General features: G+C 36.0%; 1 protein-coding gene and 1 long non-coding RNA gene across 2 annotated transcripts in view; one reads left to right on the top strand and one right to left on the bottom strand.

Moving 5' to 3' along the window:
- The window catches only part of LOC148057606 (uncharacterized), a 48,647-nt gene that overhangs the window by 19,242 nt on the left and 14,337 nt on the right, over positions 1-15,068 (bottom strand). The window lies entirely within an intron of this gene.
- KCNH8 (potassium voltage-gated channel subfamily H member 8) overlaps positions 1-15,068 on the top strand; it is a 194,221-nt gene that overhangs the window by 167,574 nt on the left and 11,579 nt on the right. The window contains exons 12-15 of the mRNA XM_009466460.2: positions 6,317-6,355; positions 8,070-8,422; positions 12,509-12,612; positions 13,679-13,755. Of these exons, the coding sequence (XP_009464735.1) occupies positions 6,317-6,355; positions 8,070-8,422; positions 12,509-12,612; positions 13,679-13,755 (573 nt within the window). The remainder of the gene's footprint in view (positions 1-6,316; positions 6,356-8,069; positions 8,423-12,508; positions 12,613-13,678; positions 13,756-15,068) is intronic.

Below are 15,068 nucleotides of genomic sequence, written 5' to 3'. Positions count from 1 at the left end.
ATTCACAAATTTCGTGAGCTGGCAGCATTTTTAGTGCATTTTTTTAAAACATCACAGAATAGTAGAATAGCTGAGGTTGGAAGGGACCTCTGAGGATCATCTAGACCCACCCCTCTGTTCAAAGATATGAAAGCATATAAAAGTGAAAACCCAAAATCATTTATGTACAAATGCACTCTAAGATTTTACTGATATAAAACCAAATATATCAGCATATTTTTCTTTTTAATCGTCTATACCTTCAGTCAGTAAAACCAGAGCTACAGAAGACACGTACATAAGCGTAACTAGAGTTCTGCTGAAAATTTAATTCCTTTCTAAGAGATAGAGATCACTTTTTCAAAGCTGTAATAAATCATAACATGATTGTATTAACAAATATATACATATACTATATACATATATACTGTATATATATTACAGTACTGCATATATAGTAAGTACTCAGGGACAGGCTTCACTGATAATCACACTACGTTCATTCCTTCAGCAAAACTGATATTGGATTTCTCTGACACTGGGTTTGGTTTTATATCATAGTACTTCCAAAACTGAAGCAATTTTATTCGCTTATTGAGTGCCCATGTTGACTTAGTTTCTAACCTATGCAGAACTTCCTGAGTAACAAAACTGCCAAGAACTCCCAAAATCTACATGCTCAGCTTTTCTGTATTATGCATATGTAGAAAACAAGTTGCATCTCAGGGGAAGGAAAATATGATGGCTCTCTTACTTAACAAGGTTATATACTTAGACTTTTGCTGATGTCTTCACATGCCAGGACATGTCTTCTTGCCCTTAGGTGAAATCATGCAAATCGCTTTCACAGGTACTGTAAGTCTGCTGTCTTCCCCAAAGTTTTAACTCTGAATATGTCCCTGCCTTCTTTGCAAGGTTTACCCTGAAAGCCAGACAAAGCTGGACTTTCTGAAAAATTCTCCACAGATATGTTACTGTCCTCAGTGAGTCACTTCTTGTTAGCACTAGTCCCACTGATTTGGCCTCTGAGTGCTAGCAAAACAACTAGGCAACATTGGGGATGCTTGAAAACAGGGAACTGGCAGGTATATAAAATTCTTTGGGAGAATATTTTTCAAGAGCCACTTCATTGTCTTCCTCTTTTCTTTTCTTTTCAAGAGCCTCTCTGAAGTTAGATGCACATATTTACATTAAAAGTAGTATGAAGTTTCATTTAAAGATAAAGCTAACAATACAAACTTAAAAGCAACTCTCCCACAGTATCTACAGCCTCAAGTTGAGGAGTCTAATTGGATATCAGTCCACAGGGCCAGTCCTACAAATATTTATAAGCCTGTATGAAATCTCAGAATTGCATGAAGTTAAGCATATACCTAAGTATTTTCAGGAAGGGGAAGAATTCTGAGTTTTATTGCTTTGAAAGCTGTTAACATTCATTTCTATTAATATTATGTAAATATTTACATGACTAATCAAACTGTAGGCATATTAAAAGGAAAATCTTTTGTCTGCAGTAATCTGCAAGCTTTTCTGAAAATACAACCTGCCAGAGCAATGTACAGTCAGTGCCAGGTCTATCGTCTATCTTAATTCCTCCTTTGGTCTTCTTTTGACCTTATTGACAGTCTCTTTTTTTTTTTTTTTTTTTTAATGTTTTTTGGCACAGGTTTTGCTATGAAAGATATATGTACAGAGCAGTTTGGGACACTATTTTTTTCTCCTGCTTTGGGGGCGGGGGAGGAAGTAAGGATATGGAAGTAAAAAGGACAAATTATACCAGCCACATTTACCATTTATTCAATTCTTGATTGAGAGCAAGTGATAGAGAGGTTAGTTTCTGCTTCTGTAACATGATTTATCTTTTTAACATGAAATGCAATAGATCCTGTATTGTTAATAAAACAGTCAAAGTATAATTAAAAATATTTGCTAATGAATGTAGTGAACAACATCCAAGTTTTAAAGACGTATATGAAAAGTGAACTTTTAATACTAAATATAAAAGCTCATGTGAGAAATTTGAATCCAAGAAAGCATTAATTTGCAAAAAAAAAACTTATCCAAAACTAACCACAACCAGGCAGTTATTGAACACTTATCCTAATTTCACAGGCTACAATAATTTATTCAAAAGATAGGAATGATGTAGGATAATGACTTAACAGAAGGTTGCAGAGCTCATGGTAATTCACAGTTATTGGTCACCTAGGATAAAATACTGATGACAGATCTGCTGTTCAACTTTTGCTGCTAATTCAACATATTCTATACTGTATGTAGGATCAGAGAATGCTGAAAGTGTCTGCTCCCACAAAGTATGTTTTTTTTATCTGTGCATTAAGCAAGGAAAAGAAGTAAGAATAAACCTGAGAAAATATAGGAACAAGCCAATGAACTACAAAAAGTCTTTAAAAAAAAAAAGAAAAAGGAAAAGGGGTAAATTGCTCAGTTAATATAGATATAAAACAATTACATTTAACCTGAGAAACTCTTTGAGAGTGATTGACTCTTTTGTGATTTAAAGGACTTTTGATATTTCATTGAAAAATTTCCTGATTATGGAAAACTGAGGCCTGAATACATGTGAGGCATTAAGCTTTTCAGTGGTACAATAATCCCTTGTTATGTATTTATATATTTTCCATTACCATACAGTAAATTTGCAAAGAATAGAACACATGGCATGCATTCTTTGGGTTTTTTTCCCACGCTGCCAATGCTCCTAAATGTTTTTTTCCTGTTTCCAAATGCTGACTAAGAACATTAAAATTCTAGTTTGATTTCAAATCCTTTCCCGAAAGTGTATTTTGTCCTTTTGACTTCTCAGATACAAAGAATTATTCATATATTTTTGGACCTAAGAATTACAAGAAAACCAGCAAAATTATGTTTCGATTTTTGTTCCTACTTCTTGCAAAGGCAACAGGAATCAGGCCAATAAAAGCTGATAACTTTCTCTTGAACCTCAAAATACAAATTTACTTACCCAAACATTTAACATATTAACCCCAAATTTAGCTGCATCTCTATTTCTCTTTTTAGGGTTTTATAATTGGAATTAATCTTGAATTATTGTACAGCTAATTACCTGGTTTGGCTGCAGTTCCTGGTAAAGATTCTTCTATTAAAGACTTAATTATTAGATTCTTCTATTAAATCTCTTGATCCTGGAAAAATCTTCAAATCACTGGCTTTCAACAGCAAACCACCAGTGTTTTCAGATAGGGAAATGTTCTTTTTGTGCTTATAATAAGCAATGACAAAGATTACTGAATTTTTAAGTTCTATATATTAACATATTAAACAAATAAAACATTATAGGTTTGAGATTACATACATGGAACAATTTGGTCTGAGTCTGCTTTTGGTACGTGAACTATTATTGTTTTATCTTGTGAAATTAAATTTAATAGCTGGTTTCACAAGACATAAAGAGATACCAGGGCTGAAATTAAAAATTGAATTAGACCCTTTGACAGTATTTCATGTAACTCATGCTAACATCCGTCTTTTTGGTTTTTTCCTAATGCATAGCAGGGGAAACACCCATGTTTTAATTTCAGAAGCCTTTATTCTTTTAAGAGTTGTACTTCATTTTAAAAGAGTAGAATGTGAACTATTTTGCATCTTCTTTCTTTTTGCATAAGAAAAAAAAAGCATTTTATAGAAGGCTACACCAGTGTGTTGCCCTAAATAAAAGATTTTAGCAGATCAGAAAGTAGGACAGCGCCTCACAATTATTTCCTCTGATACTACATTTTTACAGAGATAAACCTATGTGCATGGTGAGGTCTTTAAATTTACTGCCCTTTGACTGGCTTTGTCCTTGTTCTTGTATTTATCTTCCCTTTTTCTCTTCGAGAATAGTATTTTTGCAGGGAGAGAGAGAAGGGAGTTGCTGGAGGAGGTTTAAAAGCCAAACTCTTGAGAATTCTCTCTGGTCACAGATTAATTATAGTTTCTTTTACCAACATTCAACTACCAAGCCATAAAGTCCAGGCCCCTATTTTATGTGTGCAAGGTAAGGTGTTCAAAGTTACAAGCAATAAACATGGCTGCAGCATATTAATACAGAAGCAGTTACAACACTCTTTACTGTGGGTTCTGTGCTACAGAAAAAATAGTTTATTGGTTCAGAGTTTATCTAAAAGTATCAATTCATCCAGACTGAAACTGTCGCCAGTGAGTTAAAGGGGTCAGTTTGGGGAAATGAAAGAAGAAAGTCTGATGAGTAGTTTCTCATGTCACTTGCTCCCTGTTCATACCTATCCTTCTTTTCTGCTACCCTTCCTCCCGAGCATGCTCCTTTCCCTCCCTGCAAAAACCAACCTGCCTTCAAAAATCCCTTCACCTTTCTGTTGGTAAGGTCATAAGGCAACAAAGTGCTGCCACTACCCCCATTTCCTCTGCAACCAGTTTCTCCTTGCTGCAGTGACCAGCAAGGGTAACACTGAGAGCAGAGGAGGACCCATGGGTGGCTGTGGCTGCTGTGTTGATGGGCAGTGGAGCAAAGCAGTCCTGGCGGTCAGGGAAGAGTGCTCCCAACTGGTCATGGAACTGCAAGCCCAGCCCAGCCGAAAGAGTCCAGCAGAGCTGTGGGAAACACCACCAGGACATCTAAGCAACACCCATATCATGATTTCTTTGTCTCTGTTTTCAAGATGTACAATCAGGACTAACACATGCTCAGAAGAAAAAGTGAGGAGAAATCTTCACCTGTATGGCAAACTATAAATGACAAGTCACTTCTAAAGCCTTCAGCAGGAAAATTCATACTTTCTAAGATCTTTAACATTCATGCTGCACCCGTGCCTAGAAGCCAAGCAAACTGATGCCCCAAAATTCTGGGCGTTATTGTAAATTAATCTTCTTAAACATATGTGCAAAGCGGGCCATTAGTACTTCGTAATTCTGACTTAAATATTTTAGTACATTTCGTTTCCTGTTCTTCTGAATCTTGAAGGAGATAGCGTTTCTTCAATTGGCATAGATTATAATACAAGCTGGGAGATTTCTGCATCTGAGATCTCATCCTCTGCTAATATCGTCTAGTACTTTATCTAACTCAGGAAGAACACAGCAGTTATTTTATTTACATAGCCTAATTATTGCAGTTGTTCTGTTTGGCAGTTATTAGAGTGTTATTACTAAATTTATTGATACACCTGCTACTGGCTTGGCTGTTTTGGAGTAGAATTTCTGCTTACACAAACTTAAATATTGTGTATTTGTATATTATACCACTACTAGTACCCTCAATTTTATGAGCAGCTACAAAACAATTTTCAGGTTAACCTGAAAGACTTGTGAAGAAGAAAAAAAAGAAGAAGAAAAAAAAAAAAAAACACAATTATTTTTTCCAAATCTGTGTCTAAAATTTGTGTATTTAGGAGTTTTGAAGACTTTTATCAAACAAACTGGGAAAACCCAGTGACTTCCAGAAAGGCTTAACGTCTTCTACCTGAGTTTAGAAAAAAATAAACCAATGCTACGAATTTAAAATTGATGGGTATTAAGCACTTTTTATCTTGACGTGTGCGTTTAGAAAAGATGAAAATAACTTCTGAAAGTTCTACCTGGCAGACTAAAATTTTCCTGTAAATACAGCTTGTAAGCTGTCAGAGACTTGCCTGTGGTCAAGCTGTGGACATTCAAATGAACAACAGAATGTTCATAACAGATATTATTCAGCAGTTCTAGTGGATTTTATTAGGAGTAGTTGCACATTAAACTTGCATGATGTTTTTTCTTCCTTTTCTTTTGTTTTGCTTTCTGTTTAATCCAAGAAGGGAAAATGTCACGGCCTTGAATAGCTGTTAAGCACGTATCTCCCTCAGGATTATATTGGTCCTACTTGCTTCAGTCCCACCACTGCCTTTGAAAATTCCCCAAAGATGCTACAGTTAGTTAGATCATCTACACGTAACGACTATGCTAGCACAGGAGCTAAAGCTACAAAGAAGTAGGGCCAAAGCAGAGCACTGTTCCTGTATGGGACTCCATCAAACCAGCACTGAAATCCACCAGGCACACATTCACTCATCTACATTCATTCACAGGTTTGGAGCCTTGATCCAACTTTTTATTAAAGTAAAATATTATTTTTGCAGGAACTATCTTTTTATTAATTTTTTTTTTTCCTCACAGCATCTGTTTCTAAGGAGAGTCCTTAGTTCAGTGCTATGTCACCATTTAATTTAATACAGCTGTTTTATCACAAGATTCTTTTCTTGTATCAACATAAATGTTTTGGTTTAGATGTTTGTATGCTCTTGGAAGCCAATACTGTGCAGATGCACATATTTGCTACTTTTTTGTTTTGTTTTGTTTTTTTCAGGTAATCTCAAAATTATCAAACAAGTCTACGCTATCTCAGGTATGTTAGTTGCATTTTAAATATGCCAAGCCTGACTTTGAAACATGCACAGAGTTATGGCCAGAGCAAAGCTGGAAAAACTCCAACTGACTTCTGTGGTTTCAGAATGAGACTTTAAATAGCATCCTGCAGATAGTTCTGTCACTGTCCATTTTATGAGTAACACCTTATGATCTTTTCTTCCAGGTGCTGGATTTTGATATCCTAGTACAGCACCTGCATTTTAAATACATGGCTACCCAAGCCAAAGTTTTGAATATGGGTAACACTCATTCATCAGTGCTAGGTCTTGTACAATTTGATCATCATGACAGCCTTCCAATGACTATTATGGTTGACAAGGCTATTATATTTTATATAGACAGGTCTTTTGACACTGTTTTAAATTCTTACCTTTTCATACATCTCAGATGGAAAGGACCTAGTCCAATAAATCTGTCAATGTATACTAAGAGAAAAGCATTCATCCAATGGAAGTGTGCTGTAGCACAGAACAAAACTAAACCCATGCTGCAAAACATTTAGACAGGTACTAATAGGGGCTTAGAACATTTGGATAAATTCCCCAAATTTGCATTTTCACCCAGCCAATCTTACTGGGCCCGAATGTGGGAAATTTGACTATACAAGCTCATCTGATCTTTTCTATCTAAAGTTAACAGTGCCTTAATCAAGCTTGATTAAGAGGAGTAGCCTGGAAAAAAAAAATGAATAGCAAACTTTTCTGAAACCATGAAGTTGCATTTGGCTGTACTCTTCACCGAGATGTGTGGAGTTTGTTAATTTGACCTGGAACCTGATTCTGCCTTAGTCCATTCACCTACTGTCAATAGATACAGTAAGTTGTATCATGGGAATAAATGGAACTATTTTTGAGTTATGACCTGATCCTGACATGAGTTCCATGTTGGCATATCTCAGCACTCATGACCAGTGTATTTTGTTACCATGAAACAGTAACAAACAATACATTGCTCTCTTGCACTGTGCTTTAATTAGTACATAAAGTACAGAACCCAGGTCTATGTTGCCTCTAACTTGCCTTGGTTCCAACATCAAGCATTCAAATTGCATTTTTTTAAAAACAGATGTAGCTCTGCTTTTTGATGACTCAGTTCTGAAGTTGACACTGTCACACCACTAGTGCATTAACAGGACTTTATATAAACTGAAAAATCTGCCTATTATCCCAGCAGTGGTTTCAGTTACAACTAAGAAGGATACAGAGGACATTCGGGCTTGAGCTGAGCTGGTGTAAATGCTATTTATACACTGTAAATGGTTCCATATGAAAATGTGGAATTATACAAATTACCAGCCTCAGTTCTTTCCCTTGGTCTGCCAGGAGTCCGAGTGTAACATTCAAAAGAAATAATGCCTCAGTAAGGCAAGATTAATCTACTCAAGTGTACATATGGCACATGGCTTGTAAGAACTAGTCAGGTAATCTTTCTTGGTAACAAAATATATTGCGGTGAGTTCACTGGCTATGTCACTATTACCTTTTTAAATTTGTTTGTATTTTTCTCATGTATGCACATATAGCCGTAGTTGAAGAGGGAAGCTATGGAAGACTTCTAAAAGAGCTATCTCTCATGAGAAATGAAAGCTGTGTTAGATCTGAGTTTGTTCCAGGATGAACACCAGAAGAAATTGTGTTTCTGCAAGATCACGCTCTGAATTTTACACTAGTATGTATTATCTACTATTTTAGACAGAGCTCAAGGGAAATGGAAATATAAAAAGACTCCCTTCAATTGTGGAAGATGAAGATGAGGATGAGGAGGGAGAAGAAGAGAGCAGCACCCTTTCACCAATCCATACAAGAAGCACAAATTCCTCTCAGCAGAAGAAGGCTGGAAGCAATAAAAGCCACCTAGGGAGAAACTTGAAGCAGTTGGCCTCAGGAACGGTGCCCTTTCATTCTCCCATGCGTGCTTGCAGTGCAAACCCCTCAAGAACCAAACATGAAACGGAGCTCCATTACTACTCCAGAAGGAAGGAGAAAAACCTTAAGTTACACCTTTCAACACTGACTACCAGTGGTCCACCTGACCTGAGCCCAAGGTAATAGTTATGAATGGTTATTTTCTTCTCTATTGTGTAACTCCTGTTAAAAATATCATGATTGTAACACTATAAAATATTTCTTTTTCTTTAATAGTTGATACTTTTGTTCATCCCACAGAGGAGGAGAAGTCCTCTTATTGTAGGAACTATTACACATTATGCAGAATGTTATGACTTTATTGCGAAATAAAGTATTTCTACCAGTAAAAAGGGAAAGTATTGAGCAATTACAAAAATGACTATTTGAATAGCCTGGCTTTATGGTATAATTTTGTCCATCTATAATAATATGCATTCCCACAATAGTACTGTGAAACATTCCGAGTCCACCAGAGAGACGGCAATTTAGAAAACAAGTAGATGATAATACAGCATAGCTGTGCAAATACAAAAATTACTGGAGTAGAGGACTATAATGGAAAACTATTGCTAGCAATTTTAGAAAATATTTAGAGTTTTTTTACATTAAAGAAAGGAAACTTGATAATGCAAGTTATGTAGAGAGTAAATATGAAGTTGAAAAAATCTGTTTTGCTGTGACTTTTGACATAAACAAAAGTCGTATAATAGTTTACTGTGGTATTGTTAGTGTATAATTTTAAATATTTTAATTTTTTACTTGTACGTTACTTGCAAGGTGATTTATGTATCTTATTTCTAAATTACTGCAACATAATAATTAACTATTAACCAAGAGGTTTTGGATCAGTTCTTTACAGAAATCACAATCACTTTTTCACATACAAGGTACTGCAGCAGTTGATCTTCCAGGTCAAGTTTTGGTTTCTATAAATTGAAGTATTTTATATGTTCAAGAACTTCCTTTATTCACTAGAGGCAGAGTGGAAGTTTCAGCAGCTTGCCATTGCAAATATGAAATAGCCACAGCTTGACCAATATTTGTTTAGCTCTGTCAAGGCACCTATCCCCAAGGATGCAATCAAAAAGGATATGGAAGACGATATACAGAAATCTTTCCCTCTCATCATATATCTGAACAGTATAGTTACATTTCAAGTAGGAGCAGGATACAAACTGATTTTAGTTTTGTCAATACAGGGGAAAATAATGTGTGGAAAACCAGCTTCTACACTAGCAAAATTGAAATGCATAGCGGATATTTTCTCATTTCGTTCCTAGACCTCATATGAATCTGGTTCAGGTCAGCTATGAGTAAAGGTCATTATCATTTGCATAACAAGTGGTAATTCAGGGAAAAGCTACCTTTCATACTTTCTGCTGAAATATAATCTTGCTCATTATTGTTCTGAACATATGCAGCCAGACATTGGCACCCAAAGCTGCAAGAGCAAATGTGAAGCAAGTATTGTTACATATATTATTATTTCCTATTTCCATTCATAATTTTATAACTGCAGAGTAATCCTGCTAATGGACTGGAAAATTGATCCAAGACATATGTGTTTTTCAGACTTTGTTTTCTAGCCAAAATACTTTCACATTATTTCCCCAAATGAGTTTATATTATCAGAACATTTAAACTGACAAGTTAAAATCACTTTAAAAAGAGCCTTAAGTGTTTCTTAGTAAGCATTAAAGAGAAAATAAGACCTTAACTAAGATCCTTGCTTTTGTTTGCTGTTGGACAGCAGTATAAGTGGAAGGCTGACTCTGGTTGAAATGTCCAGTCAGTGCAGTTGTGAGGTGTATTACTACACTTTGTCAAGACAATATTACTTTGTCTGCTTAAGAAACTTGTTCTACTGTGGATGTCTCCTTAAGTAAGCCAACCAGAACTCTTCAACTAGTGCTTCAGGTTCTTTCCTTGTACATCACAGTGAAGGCAATAAAGCACAGAGACTGGGTAAAATATTTAAATAGTTCTTGGTGCAAGAAATAGAAGCCAGCATCCTAACTTCTAGGATACAGTCAGTCTTCCCAGTCACTTTTTGGGTACTGCCTATGAAGTAGAAGAACATCAAAAGGAGGAAAGTGTAAGTGATAATGAAGGTAGTCCTGGGAGGAGGCATTTATGAATTTGAATCTCCTCAGACCCACATGGACGAGTGCACTCTAGCCCTGATCCTAGCGTTAGGATAGAAGAGGTCACATGTTAATCTTTTCTGACTTTTTGGCTTCTAGAAGTGGAGGTGTCTGTCATCAGGAGAAAATTCAGAGCTGTACAATAGCTAATTCAGAAAAGAGTGAGACTTACCCATTACTTTTGTCCCTTCATGTTTTCATATCAATATATTATGTTGCTCCACAGCCAGCTCCTTGTATATGAATAAGTATCTTGTCCTTTACATATTTCCCATATAGAAGCCTGTCTTTTGTGTCTCCAGAACTAGCCATTTTTGCTAATACGGTTTCTTTTTAGTCTGAATCTTTAAACAGTTTAAAGAACATAGTGTCTATAAATTCCAGGTCACGTCTGAGTAGGTTTTCCCCTGTGTGCTTTAAAGGCAGTTAAAATGTTAGCATTTTATACAATTAGAAATCTCTACAAAGGAGATATTGGTGTTTAAAATTTGCTTTTTGAAGCAGTGAGGCCAGATGACATTAAATAGGTTTTATAGCAAATTTCAAACAAAGTAATCATTCAGGTTTTCAGCTGCAGATAACAGTATAGGCCAGAGCAGCTCAAGCACCACATTTGAGTCTCATCTCCTCCCAGAGGCTGGTTAAGATTAGAGTGAAGTCTAATAACATCCAACTGGCATCATGAACACTCAGACATAACACAGAGACCTAAACTCACATGAAGAGCCAAGAAGGGCAAGAATATACGGTTATGTGCACAGAGCTCTATGTTCCATGGGTCTTTCAAGCCAAATACATCACCCATATCTCTGTGTTGTCTCTTCTTCCTTTCTCCAAACATTTCCAGTCAAGGGGTTTGCTTGAGAATACCCTTATTAGATGAAAAGTCTAATTTCCATCATCACAAAGTTATCACCATTAACTGAGAGGCCAAGAACTGTCTGCTTTAGCCCTTCCAGGTTAGATTCATAGAATGGCTTGGGCTGGAAGGAACCTTAAAGATCATCTAACTCCAGCCCCCTGCCATGGGCAGGGACGCCACCCACTAGACCAGGTTGCTCAGGGCCCCGTCCAACCTGACCTAGTATTTAACTCATCTGTCTACTACAAATTCTGAATCTTGTACCTGGACAAAACAAGAAATTGATGCTCCACATCTGTCAATTGGCAGTTTTCTGAGTCACTTTCATTGACTTTAAAACAGTTCTCTTTATAGCACAATTTATTATAAATGAGAACAAAAAAAAAAAAATCATAATTATATATATTTAATAATGTGTAAGGATTCCACCATCTGATACCAGTTTTCTATTCTTTGTATGCAGCACTTGATTATTGTATAAAATGCTTCTTTTTTTTTCTTTGGATTTCTTGACACTACAAATTGGAGGTCAACTGCAATGCATGAGTAGAAATAACTGACAAACATGCCTTTTTCTACTAGCTAGATCCAATACTAATACTAATGTAACTGGGAGATTGCAGGCTGGTCTATACATCTTCCTATACCCAATTTGCAAACAAAATTGCTCTGCCTGAGCTAGTTAGTTTTAACCAAATTTGATAATAGCTATTTGCATGGCAACAACACTTTCGACCATGGTTTACAGAGGTGCTTTCATAAATATATTATGTTCAGGCTTAGGCTCTGCCTAAGTAAGCCTCATATAAGAGCCTGACTAGGGAGATTTAAACTTCACAAGAGCATAGTGAAGCACCTTTAGTTTGTGTAGAAGAAAGAATGGCAAGAGATTACTTCAGATATGAAAAACAAACTATATTCAATACAGGGGTTTTTAGGACCCAGAATATACTGCTGAAGTCATGAAAATTCTGAAACTTCAGTTAATTATGTTTGGCCTCACATTCCTTCCTCTAACAGCAAGTTTAATCTTTAGTGACTCACAAGAAGTTATACCAATATAATAGTTTTTACTTTTCTCAAAAATTAATGTTATGCAAAATTTACCATTGCTTAAAAATGTGCCCTTTAGGAGTAATTTTGACAACATAATTATGAATTTGATGTTTATGAAACTGTTTATGAAACTGCTCCATCACTCCGATTTTTCTTAACAGAATTGTTGATGGGATTGAAGATGGAAACCATGAGGAAAGCCAAACCTTTGACTTCAGCTCTGATCAGCTCAGGCAGGAATCCAGGTTATCTCCTACAATTGGAGGTGAGTTTTGCCTGGGAAAATCACTCTTCAGAGAAAACAGTTTTCATAACTGCTTTTTGTTCCCCATTGTTTCTTCAATTCTCAGAAGAGGCATAAATGGATTTAACATATATACGTACTTTCAGTACCATTTAAATACCACAGTTGGTACTGTAGAAAAATACAACAGGGTCCCAAAGGCCATTTGCTGTTTTCCTGCTAACAGACACAGTCATGATAAAACAGCTTGCAGAGAGTACTGTATTTTCATGCATTATATTTTACCAGCAGTATTGTAGGATCAGTCAGGAGCCTTGTGCTCCCAAAACTTTGGCCGTGGAAGGTACTAAACACAAGCACAAAATTCAACATAAAAACATTCTAATACCAAATAATAATAATAATAAAAACCCCACAACAGTTCACAAAGAGCCATATGCAGCCTTGGGTCTCAATTTTTGTTAAAGATATTTACAGAAGTTCCTAGATTTTTAAAAGTAAAAGGGTGAAAACCTTGAATAGCAAGAAATTTTAGGAAGCCTTAAATGACCTACACTCTGAAAAGGTTGATAAAATAGCACCACAGAGGAATAGAGCACGTCAACATGAAAAAAAGAGGGGGGGTGGGGAGACGAGACCAGTGGACTAATGCTGAAGTGACACAACTAGTGTAGCTCAGACTGTTTCCAACATCTCCTTTTTTATGAGTAAACAGTCCTCACATAGTTATGTGCCGTTTGTATGGAGGCTGTTAGGACACTTTGTTCCTCTGAAAGCCAAACAGAAAAATAATAATAGAAGCTTAATTGTATCTCTGATTTTTAAAAACAGTTGACATGTCACATGGTTGGCACCAGGGTTGTCATTTTCAGTCCTTTCAGGTTCAGACTGAAGAGAGCAGTACAAACTTTATTCGTCACACTTTTTCTTACACATTATACATTGAATATTAAACACAAGATTTTATTTTCAATCAATCCAAGTGCAAACTAGGTTAAATTTAAAGCACTGGATATGTGCAAGAATAGCATGGCTGTTTCCAAGTTATTAGACTTCTCTCATTTATATGCATTTGAATTATTTTCAGAGGCTGAAATTGGTGCTGCTGTGCTTGTTATCAAAGCAGAAGAGACCAAACAGCAGATCAGCAGGCTTAATAATGAGGTAACAAGCTTTTGTGGGGGTTGGAGGATATTAACAATGCTTCAAGGAATGCTGGAGAAGACTCAGAAAACTTTGGAATAAGATAAATGTGTGATAAATGAGTTTGCAAAACTGGATGGGATTCCTACATTTAGGGCAGTTTGGGGCTTTTAACTCTTTCCCAGATTAATTTTCTACATGAAAGCTATATAAAAGTTTGTGTCATGTGCTAGAGCTAAAAGCAAAGTGACTTTAGCATAGTTAGTGTCTGTAATTTTCTTAGGATTTATCCTCTTCTGTATGTGCTTCTATTTCTCTCTTTTCTGTCATTCTTTGCCCAAGCCCATTCTTCCAACTTTTCTTGTTTTGGAGAATGCTATGCCTTTTGAGAATTTCCTTGAAAGAAATGCAAACCCAGTCATGTCCAAATCCACATCAAACGTTTCAAATCACTTTACCTGTGCCTATTTAAAATGAAACAGAAGTTCATCCATTTCTGCTCAAGCAATATGACCTGAGGAATGCAGGGCCAATATTGTTCAGTGGTGCTTTCCATTCTTCCCTTCTAATAACTTCAAACCTGTAATCGACTACCAATCTGACACTAAAGAGGAGATGTTCTCTGGCTAAACTGTTTCGTATATCCAGGCACTGCAGTACTTTATCTAACAAGATGAAAGCATCAGACTTTAACTTCACAGTTATACTGCAAGACTACAATCTGTTCCCAGCATACTCTGTCTTTCAGTATGAAGAGATTAGAGATAATTTTTTGTGATACCGTATGAGGAAACATTTAAATAAGTCCAACCACCAGTTTCACTTCCTTTTTCCTGATCTCTTTGGTTACCAGAAATGTCAAGTTTTATTTTATTTTTCCTTCTATATTGTGTACACTTAATCTAGTTATTCTTTATTTCTGTACATGAAATATTGGGCTTGTAAACCTCTTTCATCCTGGGTTCAGGTTAACTTGGTCAGATAACTTAAATGTCCTAAGCTAAGAGTGCGTACATGGTTAGTTAGTCGCTATGAATGCATCACCTCATTTGTATGTCAAACTGTAGAGTTCAGATGAAAGTCTCATGCCCCATTGACTACAGTTTTTTTATAAGGCTTGGTCAAAGCACTCAAAAATATCTCCAAGATGTTCATTGACAACACTATTATGATATAAAATTATATTTCTTATATAATACTTTTGAAATGGACAAGTCATATTGATTGATCCCTTTCAACTTTGAAGAGGACAGGTATTTTTAAAATATGAAGATGGATTACATGGTTATCCACAAAAGTCAGTTGCAAAATACATCATGGTGGCAGATGTGCTA

This window comes from Nipponia nippon, unplaced genomic scaffold, assembly GCF_047370975.1.
Source record: "Nipponia nippon isolate SJK-2023a ecotype South Korea unplaced genomic scaffold, ASM4737097v1 scaffold_1, whole genome shotgun sequence".
Lineage (NCBI taxonomy): Eukaryota > Metazoa > Chordata > Aves > Pelecaniformes > Threskiornithidae > Nipponia > Nipponia nippon.
This window is presented reverse-complemented; position numbering and strand designations above follow the sequence as displayed.